The sequence below is a fragment of the Gopherus flavomarginatus genome, chromosome 1, assembly GCF_025201925.1.
Source record: "Gopherus flavomarginatus isolate rGopFla2 chromosome 1, rGopFla2.mat.asm, whole genome shotgun sequence".
Taxonomy (NCBI): Eukaryota; Metazoa; Chordata; order Testudines; family Testudinidae; genus Gopherus; species Gopherus flavomarginatus.
Window position 1 is genome coordinate 136,490,567 of NC_066617.1, and position 21,935 is coordinate 136,512,501.

A 21,935-nucleotide genomic window follows, 5' to 3' on the forward strand; every position below is an offset into this window, starting at 1 on the left:
GGAGTTTGGGGGGCAGGGTATGGGCTCCAGGAGGGAGTTTGGGTACGGGAGAGGGCTCAGGGGGTTGGGATGCAGCAGGGAGGAGGGTGCAGGCTCCAGGTGATGCTTACCTTGGGTGACTCCCCAGAAGCGGTGACATGTCCCTCTGACTTAGGCAGAGGCACGTTGAGGTGGCTCTGTGCTCTGCCCCCCACCTGCAGACACCACCCCTGCGGCTCCCATTGGCTGCGTTTCCTGGCCAGTGGGAGCTGTGGAGCCCGTGCTCAGGGAGGGGGCAGTGCACAGAGCCCCCCTGGCTGCCTCTATGCCTAGGAGTTGAACATGCCAGTAGCATCCTGGGAGCCACGCAGAGCCGGGTAGGGAGCCTGCCTGTGCTGCCAACCAGACTTTTAACTGCTGCTATGGTCCCTTTTCGACCAGGTGTTCCGGTCGAAAACCAGACACCTGGCAACCCTAAGCTTAATGTAGCTGTGTTGTAGTATTTATTAATATCCATTGCAATTGGTTTATATAAACATCTGCTCAAAAGCAAGAGAATACCAAAGCGTATGTTATCGTTCGTTTGTTTGTGAAATCTTTACGTGGTGACTGTCATGGTATCTGGCACACATTTTAAAATGATTTTCCAGTATATATATATTTTTAAAGGCCATTGTGATTATTTGAGAGGGCAGGGGAAGCACACAGAACTGGATTTTTGCAGATTATAGATACAGGTGTACTTGTTACAAACATTAAAAAGGCATTTTGCTGAATAGTGCAATATATAGTTGTGATGCTGTAGCTAACATAAGGGAAACCAGTTTCCTACATTCTTTAATCCTCAAAGTGCTACAAACAAGGCCCAGATCCTCAAAGGTATTTAGGTGCCTAACTTCCAATGATTTCAATAGGAGTTAGGCAACGAAATAGCTTTGAGGATGTGGGCCTATTCTTTCTTAGTGCTCCTTAGTAGGGCACCAGAGCCAAGGAAAATCATTTTTCACTCCCTTTCCCACTTCTACCCCTTCTTTCCCCCTTCCTCAAAAACAAAAAGACTTCCATCTCTCCTAGCCCCCTCCCAAAAGATTGTCTGTTAAGCTGGGTTCCAGTAGTGCCAGTGTCAAAAATGGCCACTTTTCAACAAGTTGGATAAATTCATAAATACTGATTTGATCATTTGGGATTTAGATGGCGCCTGTAATCCAGATGAATCCCGAAGCGCCTTTTGGTGTGTCTACGCTGCAAAAAAGACCACTGGTAGTGAGTCTTGGAGACTAGGTCCAAGTGACTCAGGGACAATGAGCTATGGGTCAAAAACTAGCAGTGTAGACACTGGGGCTCAGGCTGGATCCTGGGGTCTGAAACCCACCTATTCAGAGTCAGTTGACCTGGGCTCTGAGACTCACTGCTGCAGGTCATTTTTTGCAGTGAAGACGTCACCTTACAAACATGATTTGATTTAATAACAACATGTTTAAACCTCCAAAAATTACCAAAAAATTATTCTGTATAAAATAACGTAGTGATTTTAGGGTCTGGTATTTCTGGATTTTCCAGGACTAGAAGCACGTACTATGTATCTCAGTTGGAAGTTTCCTTTTTCCGGTGATACAGGTCACTCCTTTCTAACTCTGAAGTTACCTCAATCTGCCATTGATCCAAGACTACATACTATCTTTGGCTTCTGGCCAATGTAATTTTAGGGGAGAAATTTCAGATTTGTGCAGAGTAGGGAGATGAAGAAGGATATATTTACTTAGCCGGCGTATATGTGTGTGTGTGTGTGTCTTCTTTTTTTTTCACATTGGCAGCTGTTTGAAGCTGCTCAGAGGAGATGTTTTAATGGGCAGAGTGCAGGTGACTGCCATCAAAGGTAATACACTTCGCTCTGCTATTTACCCACACTACTTTGTGAGAGGAAGAATGGTTTGGGCCAAGATTTTCAAAAGCAGAAGCCTAAAGTTAGGCTCCTAAACCATGTTTAGGTAACTGCCTGATTTTCAAAAGTGCTGTCTGCCCAGTAGCTCCCACTGACCTATAGGCAATATAGTAATAGTTAATAAGCATGTGTGTGCATATAATATAAAATGTGAATCACTTCATTTGGTATTGAAGTGCAGCCACTTCTGGGGTAAAACATGGCAGATGCTTAATATGTCCCTACAGTTCTCTGCAGCAGTTTAGCGCAGGAATTGAAAAATGTCACAGCCAAATGAAACCGCAGGGAAGATTTAGTCAGGTGAGATTAGGGTGACCAGACAGCAAATGTGAAAAATCCGGATGGGGGTGGGGGGTAATAGGAGCCTATATAAGAACAAGCCCTCAAAATTGGGACTGTCCCTATAAAATCGGGACATCTGGTCATCCTAGGTGAGCTATAACTACGAGTGTTGGAATCTGTGCAGGACCCAGGGCTAGCACTCCAGCCTTTGTAAATTTGAATTAATTTTAGTGTAACACCTGATGGTAGTGTTTCATGCCAGGGGTAACTGGAGGATCGCTGAGACCACTAGAAAGGCAGTGGTTCCTCAGCAAAAACATATCTGTGAAGAGAAGGAAAGAAAAATGGGCTTCTGATTCACTTTTGATTCACTATTTGCACCCACAGGTAGGGTGACCAGATAGCAAGTGTGAAAAATTGGGACAGGGGGTGGGGGGTAATAGGTGCCTATAGAAGAATAAGCTTCAAATATTGGGACTGTCCCTATAAAATTGGGACATCTGGTCACCCAAGCCGTAGACGTCTATTCTTTTGAGGGTGGGGGGGAAGCGGTGGGGCTGAGTGCCCAGCCTATGTGCAGGCAACTGCCTGCTGCATGTGTGTGTCAGTTCCCACTCTCCGGTGCATACCGTGTGGGAGCTTGCTGGCTGTATCCCAGCCCAGTAAAGAGTGGAGGCAGGGGAGGGCTTGGAGGGCTAGCCCGCCCTACACTCTCCCTGCAGCAGCGGCACCTGTCCTGTGAGGCTGGGCCTGGCTTCCCTCTCTGACCCATGGACTCTTGCTGTTTTGAGGAGCCTCTCACGGAGTCATGTGATGCACACGCCCATGCACAGGTGGGGCCCTTACTCTATGAGTCCGTCCTGATCCTGCTGGACATGGGCTGTTACTGGCCAAGCTGGGCTTACATGCAGTGGTGGGGGTGGCAAGACAGGGATAGATTGAGGGCGGAGGGACTAAACCCCTCTAGCCATAGCCACTCGGCACCTATGTTTGTGATGTTTCAGTGGGAAAATATGGAAAGACCCGCTGGAGAGGCAAAGTCCATTTTTCTGGATTCTAGATTAGCTGAGTTTAAATGACCCCAAATGCCGTGCCAATGTTTTGTTTGTGTCAGTGATGCACTGTGAAAGCAGAACGGTATTGGGGGGAAAGTGGATAGAGTCCAAATCAGAGTTGCGAAGAAATAAAAAAAAAGTGCCTGAAGAGAGGACAACTCAGTCTCGTTTGCTGTAAAAAAACACAAGAAATGAACCAGTTTTTATTTATGATATTGCAAATATCCACAGTTGACAACCAAACACTTCACACATCAACACTCTTACATTGAAATGCATTGAACCTACAGTATTACAAGATTCCAAGCAAAGCAAAATTAATACCTGAAATAAAGTACCTTGTATAACATAAACCCTCTGAATTTCAGAATGCACTTTGTTGACCCATTAGATTTGCCATTTGAATGGAGAAAATCCACTTTTCTCACAGCAGTTCACAAGCTTTGGAATAAATAAGTCCCTCCATCCACCCATTAATAAAGATCCAAAAGCTAATGGCAGAATATAGGTGTCTACTGTAACTCATCCATAGGTTCTCCAGAAAAACAATACTGACCTACAGAAGGGTCCCTATGATAGTTGCAGAGAAGTTGTAGAAGAAAGCTCTATTTGTTCTATCCTGAAAATAACCGAAAGCATCTAGTGTCACTTTTCCTGGCTATCTTGCTGATGTGGCCCCATTTCCTCAATTGCTGCCAAAGGACTTGAATGAAATGATCTATACCTGAGAAAGGGAGCTCAGAGGGATTAGCTGTCTATTTATTAACAGGTGGAGGTTAAAACAATTAAATATCATGGATTCCTGATTTAGTTCTCCCTCAGCTGTGTAATCAGAAGTACATTTAAGATACCTTGAAACAGTGCTGCTACCACCTCTTTAATGCCCAATTTATGTCAGTTCCAGAACACAGCACCTTGCGTCTCCTTATGAAAAAGTGCTACTTGGGGATTTGATTGTTGGTCTGTGTCAGACACGCAGGCAGCCAATCAAAGTCAATGGTCAGCAAATATGCCTCAAACAGCTTCATTACTGTATAATATTTAGTTCAGTCAGAGCACTGTATACTTAAATGGAACTAAACATATACTAAAGCTACAGTATACTGCTTAACTTCAAGTGGGTCTGCCTCCTTTCCCATACATTTAAAGACTGGGAATGTTTTGGGCCCATTTAATTATTTTATTTTTTGCTGCTCGGTATTATTATTAGGTATTACTACTGAAATGTCTCTGTAAAGAAAATTCTAAATTGTGTTTGACAGGAAAGTGCAATTCACAGGATAAAAGGGAAAAAAAAGATGTTGACTCCATGTTTCCTTGTTAAAATACCTCTCCATCAGAATGTTAACTATTGAATAAAAGAAGATTTCGAATAGTCTGTTCTCTATCCCATGCATGACAAACCTCAGCAACCAATCAGAGGCCTGTTGTCATTCTCAGCAGTAGGGCTAATAGCTGCAGGACTGCTATTGCAGTACTCATATGAATTTGTGCACAGAGAGGAGGCAGCTTATGTATGCAATTGATTAGCTGCTTGTCATAAACTTCTGGTCTGTAGTAACACAAGGCACTAGTGCAAAATACCTCTGGCCAGGTCCTCTGCTGGTATAAACTCCACCGCAGTTCAGTGAGCTACAAGAATTCACACTAGCTGAGCATCTGGTCCTATATTACTTAGTATCAGGACATCCTAACTGCACCCACCATGGAGTGGAGCAGTAAGAAAATAAAACTCTTTCTTTCTGTACACTGTACCCTCATTTACAATATTGTGTAATTAAGAAACTTTAAAAATATATATAGATATCAAGCCACAAGATATCCCTGCATCTTGCCAGCAGATTTTTTTTATTAACTATAACATTCTGAGCTAATATTCACAATCATAACTGGCAGAGATGTTAGAAATTTGGATGGGCTAAATTCTAACCTGCAGTCTCACGCCTTGACAAGCTCAAATCCTGACAAGCTATCAGAATTTTCCTCTAAAAGAGGTATCCCTTTTCCCCTATAAGAAAACAAGGCAACATCATGGTAACCTTGCGCATGACAGATGTACAGTCTTTTTTTTGTGCAGCTCCTGTCATACTGATCAGAAAATAAGGCTGCTTAGCACATCACTACAAAACAAGAAGGTACACAGTGTCGTCGGTCTGATTTTAAAAACACACAAACACACAGAAAACATAAGGTTGTGCAATTTTTTTTTCAAATCAGAGAAAATCACACACTTAAAAAAATAGATTTGTCTTAGTTATCACCAGAAGTAAGAAAACATACTATTTCCCAGCATGCCATCTCTATTGTAACAGGATTGCTGAGCATACAAACACACACACTCAGTTAACTCACAATATTTTCCATTTGGAGTCTCATCCTGACTCCATTGTGTAAAACTCCCATTGATTTTAGTAGGAGCAGGATTGGGCCCTTTGTTTCTGTGGTTCCCAGGTCAAAGACTAAAAAGAGAAATAATTTCTCTTGACTCTCACTTGCCTGGAGTTGAAAATATAGACTCAGCAACCAGGGGTGCTGGAACAATTTGTATAGTGGGGGTGCTAAGACCCACTGACTCAAACTGTAAACCCTGTATATGGTCGAAACCACGTCAAGCCAGGGGGTGCAGCAGCACCCTCTGTACTCCTAGTTTCAGCACCTATGCCTGCAACATGCTGAGAGCTCGTAGCTCAGCACATAAAGGAACAGGCTTGATTCACTGCCTTTTCTCATTAAAATTGGGTATATTTTGGTAGCTTTAATGAACTGTTGTTTACATCTAAACATCACTGTTCCTATGGAAAAATAATTATCCTGTCTTGGTGTTGCATGTAATATCTGTGTGAGCATGTATAAACTGGATCCCATGTGTATAGCATACACAAATATGTATATACCCAGACAAAATCTACTGTACAAGACTTCGTATATTTAGATTTTAGGCAACAAGCAGTTCTCAATCGTGTAATTTCTAAAATGCCCAAATCACAGCGGTCTTTCCAAACTCGTTTATGAAACACAGCAGCTTACTCAAGTCCATATGAACAAGAATAATGTAAAATGTATATTTTGTAGGTTTCTCTTTACATTTTACACACTGGCTGCCAAGAGCCATAAAACCCAATTATCCAAATTGGTGAGTGGAGTGGAGAAGGGAAATAGAAAGGAAGCGTGTGTGGTACAAAAACACCTAGAAATAATAATCCATGCAATGCCAAGAGGGATAGATGAGCTAGTGCTATTAAACTTTTTCTCTTCTTGTACAAAAATCCTAAATAGTAATGGAAACACCATGATGCAGACTTAAAAAATAAAAATAAAAAAACAATGGGCTAAATTCATAAAAGGACTTAGGTGCTTAACTGCCACTTTAGGTGCCCAAATCCCAGAATCAGGCAACAATAGGATTCACAAATCCCATCCCAGTCCCAGCTGCCACCAAATCCTGTAGGTGCCTAAACTCACTCAGCACCTACATTTCAGCAGGAAATATTCCCTAGGCACCTATGGCTCTTCCTCTGAGCGTGCACACTGCAGCCACATGCTAGGCATCCAGATACTTAACCCCAGAGTGATGCATGAACCAAGGAAAGACAGGAGTTCCTCTGCCCAACTTTCCTGCAGGGGACAATCTGGTAAGCATCTTCAGAGCTTAACTACTGGATTGGGCCCCTATACACGAGCATACACAAAATGGCTGGAGGTGAGCAAAGAGGATGCCCTCCCTCCAATGTTTTAGCCCTGTGGTTAGGGTGCTTATACCTGGGATGTGGGAACCCCCAGTTCTAGTCCCACCTTCACTTATGGGGGGGAAGAGTTTTGAACTTGGACCTACCGCCTCTGAGTACCCGAACCACTGGGCTCAAAGTTATGTGGGTGGTTTTCCCCCGACCCCCCAAAATCTTGCTAAAGCAGTGTAGACTAACCCCAAGAGAGGGCTTGCACATGAGAATCGGAAGCCAAATGAGGTACCTCCCTGCAGCCCAGACTTCAACACACATCTCACTGACAGGGGTGCAGCTTATCACCCCTTCCCCCCTAATTTTGGCATCTCCCAATTGCTAGCATGGGCAAGGAGCTGCCTAGCCTGCTGGCTTTTGTGAATCCAATTCTGAGGCACCTATCTCCCTCCATTCACTGTACAGGGAGCCTAGGCACTGAACTCAGGTTTTGTGAATCCTAGGAAGTTCCTAGGAACCTAAAAGTTAGGTGTGATGATGCTGAGCACCACCATGCCTACGTTTCTTTATGAATCTGGCCAAATGTCTCCATAGTAACCTGCATTACAAAACACTGTGCCAACAGGGCAAATATTGCTCTCATTTTCACACACGCATTGGTCTCAATGGAGTTGCACAGGTGAAAATGAAGGCTATATTTGCCCCAGCAGATATAGGGAATGATTTTAACATAAGATCCCTGATTTCATGGGTGCAAATTTGCAGACATAAATTTTCAACAGTCACATGTTAACACCATGATTTTTTAACACAGTCAAGTAGACAGACACGTAGGACCAAATTCTCTACCGATGTAAATGGGCAAAACTCCGCTGAAGTAACTACAGCTGTGTCCATTTACAGCAGCAGAGAATTTGCCACATAAATACCACCATTTATGTCCACAAATAGTTGTGGGTACAAAAGTATAACCACAATTTTGCACCTTAAAAATTGTAGGCTGGGTTGGGAACTTTTTAAAAAAAATCAGATCTGTAGAGTTTAGCTGTTGAAGCTTATTGATTGGATAAGCCATCACTCTTAGAAATAGGGAACAAGCTATACATTAAAGATGTAAAATATACAAAATAGGAAATATCATATGGTCTTGGTCATATTTTGACATGTTCAAACATAGCAGTACATTTGTACAGCTGTTTAATCTTATGTTTACTGCTTTCTCATATGCAGTATTCTTTTAAACGCACATGGTTAAGTTGCTACTATTAGCCAATTCCCGTAACATTTCCAAATTTGCTTACCAACACCTTTAAGGCCAGTGACCCTTAGCAAAGGGGCTTCCAGTTTAACCTCATTCCAATGCGAGTTTTGTTGTGTTTATAAGACTTTCCATCAGTTCTTTCATGAATATATCAATCCATGTGATGCCCTCAAGCATTTGTAGCCTGCACACACAATTTCTGAATGTCAAATAAACTTGGCAGCTCTTTATAACATCTCTAGTGCAGATCAATCCTGTGTTTCATTTCAGAAAGCCAAATTCTTTGCAGCAGCTTGAGTGTTAGTTTTGACTTGCTTCTTAGCTGAGTAGTAATCTGTAAAATAGCAAACAAACAGAATTAGAAACTGCTGAAGTGGTGAATGATGTTTTAAAGAAATGTCAGGTAGGTTTCTCTAAGGCCCACGAGGGAACAAAACTAATACCTTTAGTATGTTCCATATAAAGCTATGTAATACCAAACAAACAAAGGAAATGTGCTGGCTTTTATTCAGCACAGATCAAAGGACTTTGGACTCTCTTATATAAGCTGAGCAATGTGACATTTTACTCTCTGACTTTTAGATCCAGTACAGTAGTGTTTTCTGGTCAGAAACAGTTGTTTTTCAGTGCTCTTTTGCCACCTTAAAAAAGATCTGCAGTTTAGAATAACATCAGAATAATTATAATTATGCCGAACTTTACCAATAACATTCTACTTATTACATCAAATATAACCTTGCAGTAACACTGAATTATTATTCATTCTGTACTCAGAGAGTAAGGGCTGTAATTATGGGGAAAATACTGTGTATTCTTCATCCATAGCAAAGTGATTTAATTCCTGCTTCAAGTGCAGAACTCAGCCTAACAACAGAACCATGACCTGCTTTCCATAATTTGTGGAAACACTAAGTAGTGATTTTTTTTCTAACACAGAAACAAAGACATTTTTCAGGTAGTTAACAGGACAAATTCAGCTGAAATTAAACTGAAAGTTTACTCACATTTACAGGTAGGGATCCACATTGTCAGCTAGTGTAAACTGGCTCCATTGGCTTTAATAGAGCTATTCCAATTTACACCAGCTGAGGATTTGGCCCTCATAATGTTTTAACTTCACTTTCTCACATAACCAAAATGGCAATGTATGCAGCAAATATTCATGGAGTCCTAGCAGCTTACAGTTGTATTCATTTCTACAGAGAATACTACTGGCAGAGGACACTCTCTGGAATTCTATAGGTTTTCACAGCCAAGTTCTGCAAAGACAATCCTGCATCCAATTTCATTAAGTTCTGTTGGTAGATTTATGATGAGGATAATATGTATAGAGGTGACCTAAATTAATACCACATATTGTTGGGAGTCTGAGCAGCTAATTCATGAGGGAAAAAAGGCCTACAAATGTCACATGAAGTTCTTGGTGGGGAATAAGGGGAGAGGAGTAACAATAATAAGTGGGATATCTGAGCTCTTACAAAGTATAATCCTCACAACTGTTAATTCTTCTAGTCACGAGACTTTATATATATACTGTCCTCCAGTTTGTACTGGGGAGGAGAGATATATTGTGAATTATACTTGGTGGGTCAAATTCATAAGTGACTTCATTGGCGTTATCCTCACTTTCATCAATGGTGAATTTTAGCAAGAGTAACATTTTCAAAGGCATCTATGTAATTTAGGAGCCCAAGTTCCATTTTCAAAAGGGACTTGTGCATGTAGGAGCCAAAGTCTTGATGGAAGTCAGTGGAACTAAGGCTTCTTAGGACCAGATCCTCAAATGAATTTAAGTGCACAACTTACATTGATTTCAATGGAAGTTAGGGACCTAATGCCTTTGAAGATCTGGGCTCTAAGTGCCTAAGGGTATGTCTATATTAGAAATGCTACAGCGGCACAGTTGCACTGCTGTAGTGAAGGGGTTCTTCCACGGCTATAATAAATTCACCTCCCTGGGAGGCGGTAGCTAGGTTGATGGAAGAACTCTTCATTAACCTCGTGGTGATGACACAGGGGCTTAGGTTGGCTTAAATTCATCTTTCGGGGGGTTAATTTTCACACCCGAGTGATGTAGCTAGCTCAACCTAACTTTGTAGTGTAGACCAGTCACTTTTGAAAATTTTACCCAGTACCTTGAAACCACTAATCCAGTAGATGGATCTAACCTCACTCCCTGTGTAGACACAGCTGAGTCAGCAGAAAAGCTTTTCCATCAACCTAGCTACTGCCACTCAAGGGAGGTGGCTTAAATCTTTCCATCACTATAGAAAGCATCTACACTATGACACTCCTGGGGCATAACTGCAGTGCTGCTGTAGCACCCGTAGTGTAGACATGACCAAAGTCAAGTCCACAGTGCTCTGAAAACAAAAGGATGAGAGCTGGCATGTGAAAGTGGGAGGCTGATACTGCATGGAAAATGTCTTTCCTTCCCTTGGCTCCTTCTCTAGCTCTGGCCACTGATGCATCTTGAAATCCGGCTTACAAAAAAGACAGCTCACTTCAGTTCCTGGAAAAGGCCAGAATAAAGCTTAGCTGTACTGTAAATCTGCAGCTGTGAAGCCCTCTCATGGAATCAGAACAGAGGCTGGATCTGATGGTATGCTTGTGTCGAATGAGCTGGGAATATGGCAAAACCGCACTTTTACTGGTTAATTAACTTTCCCTGCCCAAGGAGTCAGATACAGTGAGAAGGCTTCAGCTCCCCCCATTCTGGTGGCTCCAGTGTCCACAGAATCCATGTTGCTTTTGAAGACTTTGATATTTATTTAACCAGACCACTGCTGTCTTTTATAGTGTAAATTAAATGCACCATTGCATGACTTTAATGCAAAGCATTACTGAGTTCTGCTTGACTAAATCAGAGAGCAGATACCTGTGTTCAAAACCCGTCTAAAGTTTAGTACACACTCTCTGGGATGACAGAGGTTGGGAGTGTGGCACAGAGAATAGTTTTGGCCCCCGGGGGTAGGCATCACTCTAGATGACTAATCCAGCTGTCACACTGATTAGTTGCATCTTGTTCCAGAGGGAGCAGAGTACAGATCTTCAGATCTTGATGGGAGATTTTGAGGTACTGTGGAGGCGGTGATATGGAGGATAAATGGGTGTTTATGAGAGAAATAGAGAGAGAGAGAAATGGAACAAGCTCAAAGCCCCACCAAAATAGGCAGAATATACTGATAGATCAGTTTCATTGCATCCAGAATTCTTGGGGGACCAATTTCTAAACAACAAGTTTTCCCTTGTCAAAACAAATATGGGAAAGTGTTAAGCTGTGCAACTTGCTGTTTTGGTTTCCACATCCCCTGTTGAAATGTTTACCAGGGCAAACAGAATGGAAGAAAATATCCCTTGGAAATATTTGCATAATTTGCTCTTACACTGCTAGACAGAGATTTGCAGCTGAATAGTGATACCCTCCAACACACTGAAGTCTGAATAATGCCCATGTACTCCTACAGTTATATTATACTGTTAATTAGTTAATATCTGAAAAGTGCTTTGGAGATGAAAAGTGCATTAAGTATCTCCGTCCTGTGCTCTAGTGTAGGATTGTCCTCTCATCACTAAGATGTAGTCCATTTTGAACCTCTCTAATGATGGTGACTCATAGATTCCAAGGCCAGAATGGACCGCTGTAATCATCTACTCTGACTATTGAACTTTCCCCAAATAATCCATAGAGCATATTTTTTTTAGAAAAAACTTCCAACCTTGATTTAAAAATTGCAAATGATGGAGACTACACCACGGCCCTTGGTAAGTAATTCCAATGGTTAATTAATCTCACTGTCAAAAAATTTACACCTTATTTCCAATCTGAATTTGTGTAGCTTCAACATCCAGCTATTGGATCATGTTATGTGCTAGATTGAAGATCCCATTATCAGAATTTGTTCCCCAAGTAGGTACTTATAGACTGTAATCAAATCATCCCTTAACCTTCTCTTTGTTAAGCTAAATAGGTTTTGTTCCTCGAGTCTATCACTACAAAGCATGTTTTCTAATACTTTAATCAACCTTATGGCTGTTCTCTGAATCCTCTTCAATTTATTAACATCCTTTTTGAATTGTGGACACAACTGGATGCAGTATTCCAGGAATGGTCACACCAGTGCCAAATAGAGAGTAAAATAACCTCTCTATTGCTACTCGAGATTCATCCATTTATGGATCCAAGCATCACATTAGCCCTGCTGTCACGTTCAGTTAAATATTTACCATGACCCTAAATCTTTTTCAGAGTCGCTGTTTCCCGGGATACAGTTCCCCACCCTGAAAATATGGCCTATATTCTTTGTTCCTAGACATACACATTTACATTTGGCTGTATTAAAACACATATTGTTTGCTTGCACTCAGCTTATGCCATAGCCTCTTCTGGCAAATTAGTCTATTGTCTGATCTGCATCACTATTCAAAAGAAGTTTCCTAATGTCTTAGTTTAATTATCCTTTTTGACAATTTCAGGCTGGTACTTCTCATTAGGCTCCCCCTCTCCATATAGGCTAGAAAGAATCTTGTTGTTCAGGCGTCCAGGACAACTAATATCCCTGTGTGGATAAATGAAATATAATCAGGATAAGATATTCAAAATTGCTCAGCACTCACAATTAGGGCAGATTTTTAAAAGATCTCAGCTGCCATTTATCTATAAAAATAAGTGGTGAGATTTTCAGCATGCTGTGTAGCATGCTGGGTGCTGAGCACTTTTTAACAATCTGGCGATAAGTGTCACACTAGAAGTGACTGGGTGCTGAGTAGTTTTGAAAATTTTGCCCTGGTGTTGGTGCCAAAGGGTATGTCTACACTGCGGCTGGGAGGTGCGATTCTCAGCGCAGGCAGAGAGATTTGCGCTAGATCTGCTCAAGCTAACATGCTGAAAATAGTAGTGTTGACGTTGTGGCATGGCTGGTGGCTTGGGTTAGCTGCCCAAGCTCGGACACAGTGAGTTGAGTGGTCTTGGACTTGGGTGGGTAACCCAAGCCACTGCCATGCAAAAATGTCCACATTGCTATTTAGCTGTCTAGCTTGATCCCAGTGTAGAAACATACCCTAAATGTGATCTGAGCTCCTTTGAAAATCTGTGTCTAGTTACGGGTGCTCAGCACTTCAAAAGCTGGTCCTTTCTGCCTTCCTGCCTGGTTTAAGACTGGTCTGCTCTTACAATTCCTGGATGCATTCACTCAGTATCCTATCCAAACTGAAGTTAGCATGAAAACTGGCAACCTTCTCTGGTTCCTGTTCCTCCTACCCTGGTTCTGCTTGGTCCACTGTGTCTCAGACAGCACTTTGGGAAGAGCACACATGGCTAACTATGCAGATCTGTGAAAAGAATTGGGGAAAGTCATACCGTCTTGCTGGCCAATCCAACTTGAGATCCAGGCTGACCTTGGACAAGTAATTTTAACTATTCTTCATCGCCCCCTTCCCTTTAGTTGCCTAGTCTCTCCCACCTATTCTAAGGCTACGTCTGCTGTGCCATTCTAGCACCACAGTGTAGATGCTTCCTTCACAGATAGAAGAGGGGTTTTCCATCAGTGTAGTTAATCCACCTTTCCGAGAGATGGTAGTTCGGTTGATGGAACAATTGATCTTGAGTTCTCACTGAGTGCTTAGATCTACTCCGGGCTTAACTTGACCTAATTATGGTGTTCAAGATGCAAAAGTTTACACAGCCCTGAGCACTCTAGCTAATTCAATCTAATTTTTTAATGTAGACCAGGCCTAAGTTTGACAGAGCAACCATACCCTTATTTGGCTTGATTTTTATACTTCTGAGCATTCACAAATCCCACAGATGCCCATGGGAGCTGCAGGTGCACAGCCCTTTTGAAAATCATCTTAATTGTCTCATATGTAAACTGCACATGATAAGATCGCTTAATATGTCTGCATCAGGAATGTCATCTGATTTATTTGAAGTGTTTTTTGTATAAGACAAGGCTAGTTACAGGCCTATCAGGATTAAATTCCTGTGAAGCTTTCAGAGCTAGTTCTGACCCACTGAACAGCATAGAGTACAAATCTCACACACCTGTCAAGGATGTCTGTCTTCGTTTCTTCCCTGCTTGGCTCTTCTTGCCTGACATTTTCTTGGCAACTTTGGGGTTCTCAGTCAGTGTCACTGTGGCAAAGTGGTGAGTCTTGACCTCCTTGACTACGCCCTGGTTCAAGGGCTTCAATGGCTTGCGAGCCTCACTCACCACACAACTGTGGTAAAAGGCCGGGACATCGTGGCTCTGTAGTTCTTCCCATTGCAGGAGCCCCTCAGCTGGCACGTCTCGCAAGAAGTCAAAGTTCCACTTCTGCTGGGCTCCCTCCATGCTGCTGCGCAGCATGTGCTGGAAGTCCTGCTGCAGCTGCTCATGGTCCACAGGGCCGAAGAGGTTCCTTCGTACACGGTTTGCCTTCACTGGTCTCCACTCCATTTGCTCTCCAATCCACCGCTCACCGACGAGCGTACAGAGCAACGATTCCCTGCCAGAGATAGAAAGATCATCAGACACATCAGGCATCACATGCTCTATGGGGGATGTAGCAAGTGTTAGGCTATTTTTGATCCTCTTACAGGAAATGTTGGGAAACTGTTTGGGAAAATTTCTGCCAATCTCCAGTCTTCATGGAAAACTCTCATTGACTTCAGTGGACTATGTTGACTGGAGCCTCAGAGTGGGTAACAATACAGAGGAAGAAGAAGACACACTGGAGAGGATGGGATAAAAACATCCCAATATAAGTAGAGGGGATAAAAAAAAGAAAGCTTAGGATGGGGAGAAGTGACAAAGCCAGTGATTTTATTTTAATGGGGATACTGTTCTGATTCACTCTCTGCGTTAGTCAAACTGTTAGCTGAAAGAAACTCAGAAATATAACCCTTTTCCTGAAATTTTTTGTTCTCCCGTCTAGAATAAAATGGGGAGAGGGAAAGGCTGTTTTCCATCTACAGATAAAAATAAAAGCAAAACACCATCTTTGTCTCTCTAAGGGCAAATCCTATCTCAGTGTTGGTGAGTGCAGAGGGCTCGCCACACAGCAGTTCCTACTGTGCGGGAGAGGAGGGATATGATTTGTGGAAGCTGCTCAGGGGCATGCATCCCCTGCATTATGGTCATCTACTCTGACCTCTTGCATTACACAGGGCATAGAACCTCACCCAGTAATTCCTGTATCAAATCCATAACTTCTGGTTGAGCCTAGAGCGTACCTTTCAGAAAGATATCCAATTTTTTTCTCGACATGGACCATTGTTCTGCCATGGAGATGGAGGCAAAGGGAGCACAGAGGCTAATGCGGCCTTAGGAATGCATTAGCGTCCAGCCACAGAGTGGATCTAGCTGCTGCCGGTCTGAAATCTGGAGGATATACAGAATAGGACACTGAGAGAGGGTAAGTGATTTGTCCAAAGCTGGGCACCCAAGCAGTGCAGAGCCAGAGGACAAAGTAATTCCAGACTCCCACTTTCTCAGTCCACTACTAGCCCCTGGTGCTTCTGTATGTGAAAATATCTAGTACAGAAACAAAATATTATTGTCTCTAAATATTATGGTTTTCATTTATTTTTTCTTTTGTGAGCTATCACTGAGCCCTCAGTGCCTGTAAAGGAGAAGCAGCTGCAAATACAGCAACAAAAATAAACCTTTGGGTGGTGTCCAAAATCTCAAAAGGCAATTTCACTTTTCCTAGCAGTGCTGGTTGTCACTATAGCTAATAATCATCACACTGCTGCTCTGTCCCTTTTCTGTCTGGTGCCAAACTTCCAGCCATTTAAACTAAGTTTACTCAAAGGTGATCCATCAACATTAGGAAAGGACAGGTAGTGAGTGCACTGCAGGAAATAATCTTTTGCATTAGAAACTTTTCTCATCTGAACTGTAAGTTGGCTTTGGGCTATATTTCGCAAAGACAAAATATGGCATTTCTCAAACATTTTTGATCTTTGGTAATAGCATTTTTGAATCTCTTAAATAACATTAATTAGAGAAGACTCTGCCTCGCCCATGTCTATGATTAGAGGAACTCAGGAGTAGCTATACCACATGGGAGTAGCGGTCTTGTCAGCCCAATATCCTATCTCTGAGCTGTAATTTCAAGTTGGGTAGATGTACGTGTGCTAGCTTTGATGGAGCTAGCATGCTAAAAATAACAGTGTAGCCATGGTGGTATGGGTGACAAGAGGGTCTAGCTGCCTGAATGCATACTTAGGATCTCGAACAAGGTTGTAATTGGAGCGGCTGCAGCGTAGACAGACCCTGGGAGTGCCATAGCACGAGCCCGGGGAGCCTGCGCCTGCAGACCCATGCTGTGAGACTTGCTGCTGTGGGCTGTGTAGAGTTACCCAGAGCAGCCGACACCAGCTGCTTCAGAAGAAGTGGTTAATTCTAGAATAACCTTTCCCTAGGGAAAGTTTCTTCCTACTGTCTTCATTCATACCTTGAATCAAGAGGGGTCATACCTTTGCCAAACTTGTGGCATATTTGATTGCTATGGATGTTTTCATTGTTCATAAATATCTAGAGTGGAATCCTGGCCCTACTGAAGTCAATGGGAACTTTATCATTGATTTGAATAGAACTAGGATTTCACCCCTAATGTTTCTCTAGAAACCTGCTAAGCCTTGGACGTTAGAGGTACGTTGTGGCAATGAGTTCAACATGTTAATTCTGCATGTAAAACTCTGTGTGTTACAAACCTGCAAAACCAAAATAATCTGAAATACCTTCTACATACAACATATTTAGCACCTTGATCTTTGTGGTCAGTACGCTTCAGTCTCTCGTGACCACTGATTTTTGTGAGTTGCAGTAACAACCGGTGGACCTTGTCCTCTCATCACTGGAAGTTTTTCAATCAAATATGGACGTTTGTCTAAAAGTTATGTTCAAGTTCAGACAGGAATTAATTCGGGGAAGTCCAATTGCCATGTTATACTGAATGTTGGACTAGATAAACACAGTGGTCCCTTCAGATCTTAAAAATCTGTGAATCTACCCTCATTCATGTATTGTCTTTACTCACACAAGTAGCTCCATTGATGTCAGCCTGACTAAGTAAGTGTTGAAGAACATGGCTCTGCATTAGTGGTGGCCATTTCTAACTTCCCTCTGGTTATATGTCAACGAGAATGAGTCAACATTGAATTCATATTTCCATTAACATTCTTTTTTTTGCCTCGAAATTTTGATGGAACATTTTGTCAACATTTTGAATTTCAAAATAGTTCAACCAGCTCTTATCAATGGTCAAAACACTGAAATAATTTTTTTGGGGGGAAAACGTTTGGATGGAATATTAAATTCTCATCGTTACAGAGAACTGTTCCCTCAGTATAATAATGGTGTGTGTGTGGGTTTCATTTAAAATTCTAGTTGGAAAGTCCAATTTTTTCAGATACGCAACATGCCTATTAGGTAATGTGGTCTACTGCACAGAACACTGAATTGGACCTCAAGAGTCTTGGGTTCTATTCCTGACTTTGCTATGTCTCAGCTTCCCCATCTGTAAAATGGGATAAATATACTAACCTCCTTTGAAAAGGGCTTTGAGAACTGATGATGAAAAGTGCTCTATAAGAGCTACATAAATCATTATTGTGGGTGGGTGGCTGCCTCTTTTTACCTTTTCCAGAGGAATACAAAGGCATAACCACCTTCACTAATTTCAAATTACTCTGACCTCTTCTCTTTTCTCCCTAGTTTTTGCCTAGTGCTTGCCATGCTTTCTCAGCAAAGGCATATGCACCACAGTCCGTCCTTGAATGGCTCACCCCTTGCACAGATTCAGGACAGCAGGGAGGGCGCTGGGTGTGAGTTACTTTATATATCCTCAGACACTAGGTAAGGGAACAGCTGACTTCTCCAAGAACAGCTGAACGGATCTCCCGCAGCCGCCAGTGCTGGGGAACGAACGAGTCATGTATTCCGGGTGTTTCCAGCTGCAATGGCTCTGCTGTTCACACGGTTCCCATCAACAGGGGCATCAGGTTCCCCAAGTACCCCTTGAGCTGCGGCCCCCTGGAACCCTTTACTTCTGTGTCAAAGGAATGAGACACTGTCCCCGATCCTTGCCTACACTTTCTCAGGGAAGAGCACTTGACATGATCCTGCGTGGCTGCAGAATGTAGGGGAAATCTATGGGAAACCTTAGGCAGACTTTAGGGGAAACCTACAACCTACATCCTTCCTACTAGTCTGCCCCCTTAGAAGGAAGAGAATCATAGGAATGGATCTGGATTTTTGTAGCACCCTCTTTCAGCTCACCTGCCCAACCAGGGGAAAGTCCGTAGCTAGAGGGAACCAAATGTAATATCCTGTTGGACTTTTGGCTCCTTGCACACAGACAAGTACAAATACAAATACGCACCTGACTGCACACAAATATATTCTATATTTGCTCTGGGAAGTCAAAAAGGCAATTAACATTCCTGCCTTTGTTAAGCTAACAAGCCATATCTTTCTCTCCCATCTACAGACTTTACATGGGGCGATTAAGGAGAAGACAAATGATAAGGACAAATATAAATGATAAAGAGTCTGGTCAGCAACTTTGCAAAGACTCCCCCCCTCCCCCCCCCCCGCGAGTTAGCACTGGGGAATAGGAGCGCCCTGGGTGTACTAGTATTTCGCCAGACCCTTCGATACACCTGCGATTCGGAGTGAAAAATAAAACCAATTCTCCACCAAATGCTACCGGGGAGGATGCAATGCGACTGTAACTAGTTACGCTCGCTACCACTGCTACGATTATTGTCGGGGCTACACTTCTACATTCTGTGAAGTAATTGTAAAAGAAAAACAACAACACAGCAAAAAAAAACCCCACCCTCGCCGTCCCCAAAACAAATAAAACACTTACTAAATTATAACCACAATCGGAACAATAAACCCCGAGGTTGTTTCTCCCCCACCAACCGTGTTTGCTTTGCTGCATGCTCGCTGGGAATGCCCCGCACACCTGAATCAGAGCCCTGACGCGGGATTCTCAAACAGTCTGGGATCCGCGTCGAGACGCGCCACTTTTGCCCGGGAGGCTGCGGCGGGGGGCGGTATTCCCAGGACATCAAGCCTAGAACATCATCGGGCGCGCCCGATTTGTAAACAAATCGCAAATGTACTTTGATTCTTTCCGTTAGACTTCAGTTACCCCCCGCAAACATAAATCAGCCTGGGCACATTGAGAGGTAACGAATATTTACACGGGGAAGACACTCCTAGTAGCAAAGGAGGGCGGGAGGGAACGGGACCGGTGGCAAGAGGGCATAATAATAATCAATTAATTAGTGGGACAGATCCTGATCTCAGTTACTCCAGGATCATTCCGCGGGGGAATTCCACTCTAGTCCGTGGCGATCCTCTGGAGTGACACCTCGCACGAGCGATCAGCACGTGGTCCCGTATTAAGTCTAGTTGCAAAGCAATCCGTCCAATCTCGTTCTGGGCAGCGCTGGTTCATACTTATTCACCCCACTTTACTGCTCCCACAGCGGGGCGGAAGGGTCAGACCCGGGAGAGGACTGCCTGCTGACGAGGGGTTAGTTTGGGGTTTTGATTTAGGTGTGTTTGTGTTTCTTTAAGGGACAAAAACTGAAAAGAGGATAGGATTTTCCCCTGGGAAGATTCAAATTTTCCACGTGAGGCCAGATTTGAGCGCCCATTTCCCTCCGCCTCCTCCTCCATCCAGGCCCTATGGTCGCCTTAGACTTCACTCCAGCGACATCTCCAGTCCCAGGCAGTGTAACAGACCGCCCATCCCTTCATAGTCCCAGCCACCAGCACACGTACGCACGCCGGAAAGGCTTTAAACAGCGTAAGATGGAGGGGAGAGAAAATCAGGTCAATCATGAACAGAAACCAGATGCTCCAAGTGTCATTCAACAAGTGAAACTAGGGTCTGTATGTGCGTCTCCCAAGTTTAGTTAAGCAGGGTCCTTTCCCCAGTCCTGGGAACTGGAATTTGGACTCAGGCTGAGACTGAAATAATCAGAGGATGCAGTCAGTGCTGTATGGGGAATTATTATTAGCAGCAGCAGAAATTATTAATCTACTCAACAAGTGAACCCTGGGGCTGTAAGCACGGTAACAGCAGTTCTTTGGTTATTAGCTTCTATAAACCTTTTGCGTTAGTCAATTTCAAAGAGAAGATCACTCACATGTAGGGGCTCTCGCTGCTTGTCACGTTTGCCTCTCCCACAAGGGGATTGCTCGCTTTTCCCGCACGGATCTGGGACGCAGCTGCCCCGATGTGGAGAAAGATGGCACTTGTCACTTCCAGACTTCACAGAAGAGTCTTGTTGACATCCAGATGTTTGGTTTCCCCTCCCTCACCACCTAGCAAAGGCTCCCCAGCAGCAGGGAATGACTGAGAGGCGATTTATCCTGCTGCTGTGTGCTGATGGCTGCAGAATGGACAGATTCCGTCGTGTACTGCTGCTCTCTTCTTCATAGTGTTTCCCCCCTCCCCCAGCCCGGCCGCCCTGCCTCATGTGCAGTTTGTAAAGCTGTTGCTCTTCGGCTGATTAACTTTCACATTCCGGGCTGCTTTCCAGTCGCTCGCTGCACTGGCACGTGGCTCTGCAACGTGACTGCTTCCCCCTAAGAGCTGGTGGTTGCCAAATAGGCCAAATCTAAGCCAAACACTTGCAGTCAGCGAGGACACTGCTGCGGAGGGAAAAGAGGAGGAGGAGGCGGACCATCAATCCAGGAGATGGAGAAAAAATTAATCCCAGAGAGTGACTCAGGATGGGACAGTTTTTCGCTGGGATGTTTTTGATGCCAACTACCTTTTGCGAAACACCATCAAGTTGAAATCGAGTCAGTTACAATTAAATAAATTGTTTCAGCCACCAGTCCTGCCGTTCACCCTCTTTGCTTAGGTGGAAGAAGGGGGAGGGGAGGCATCACAATCACATTTTCCTTGTTTTTTAAAATGTTTTTTTTCTCACTGATTGCTTATGAAAGATTCATACAAACAACAGAGTCTGCAGAGGAGCAAGGGAAAGTGACAATATTCAAAGAGCTTTGAAATTCACAAACACTGAAAAAGATACATTCTTTTTTCTTTCTAAATTTTCAAGTATAATAATTGTAGGAATTATTTGTCACAACAGAAGGTAAAGAATTTCAGATAAAAATGTGATTTTTTAATAACAGTTGTAATCATTTTCAAAGGGATAATCCCAGTTTTTTTTCCACTGAAATTTTACCTTATTTTCATGTTTCCCCACTTAAAAAAATCAGTCTACCCAAATTTATTTAAATACATATAGCTCTATTTAATAGTAACAACACCATTGGATTGTCAAAAGTGTGCCAGGTGCTTTACTGACAAATATGAAAATAACATCCATACCTCAAAGAGCTATTTTGCCCTCTAAATGTCCATTTTGGCATCTGTGTTTATTGATGGCACTTTTGGTCCCTATGTTTTGGTGTCTATGTTGATGGCACTTATTGAAGAGAGATTGGAAAACCTGCCTTTATTTAAAAAAAAAGGGAGAAAAATCTGAGTTTGGGAAAACTGATACTTAAAATAATGAATAGATCTTTGATAATCACAATGAAATGTAACTGTGTATTTATTTATAATCATAATCAGCAATATAGTACCCTGTGTTTTAATAACAGTACTCAGATAGAACTATTTCTCTTCAAAATGCTTTACAAATATTAACCTCCCATGTCCCTAAGAAGTAGGAGGTAGGTAAATATTATCCTCATTTTACAGATCAGGCTATT

The 21,935-nt window shown here is 42.8% G+C and overlaps 1 protein-coding gene across 3 annotated transcripts; it reads right to left on the minus strand.

The window, feature by feature from the left end:
- Nucleotides 1-3,432: 3,432 nt before the first annotated feature.
- On the minus strand, nt 3,433-21,006 carry LOC127057753 (cyclin-dependent kinase inhibitor 1-like). 3 transcript variants are annotated; one of them, XM_050966797.1, is made up of 3 exons: nt 20,351-21,006; nt 14,240-14,682; nt 3,433-8,530 (listed from the first exon to the last, which is right to left on the minus strand). In XM_050966797.1, coding segments are annotated over exons 1-3 (513 nt in total). In that variant the 5' UTR covers nt 20,353-21,006; the 3' UTR covers nt 3,433-8,462. The 3 variants fall into 3 exon arrangements, with proteins under 3 accessions (XP_050822754.1, XP_050822744.1, XP_050822763.1); XM_050966787.1 differs by lacking the exon at nt 20,351-21,006 and adding an exon at nt 15,410-15,452; XM_050966806.1 differs by lacking the exons at nt 3,433-8,530; nt 20,351-21,006 and adding exons at nt 11,047-12,755; nt 15,410-15,452.
- Nucleotides 21,007-21,935: the final 929 nt, after the last annotated feature.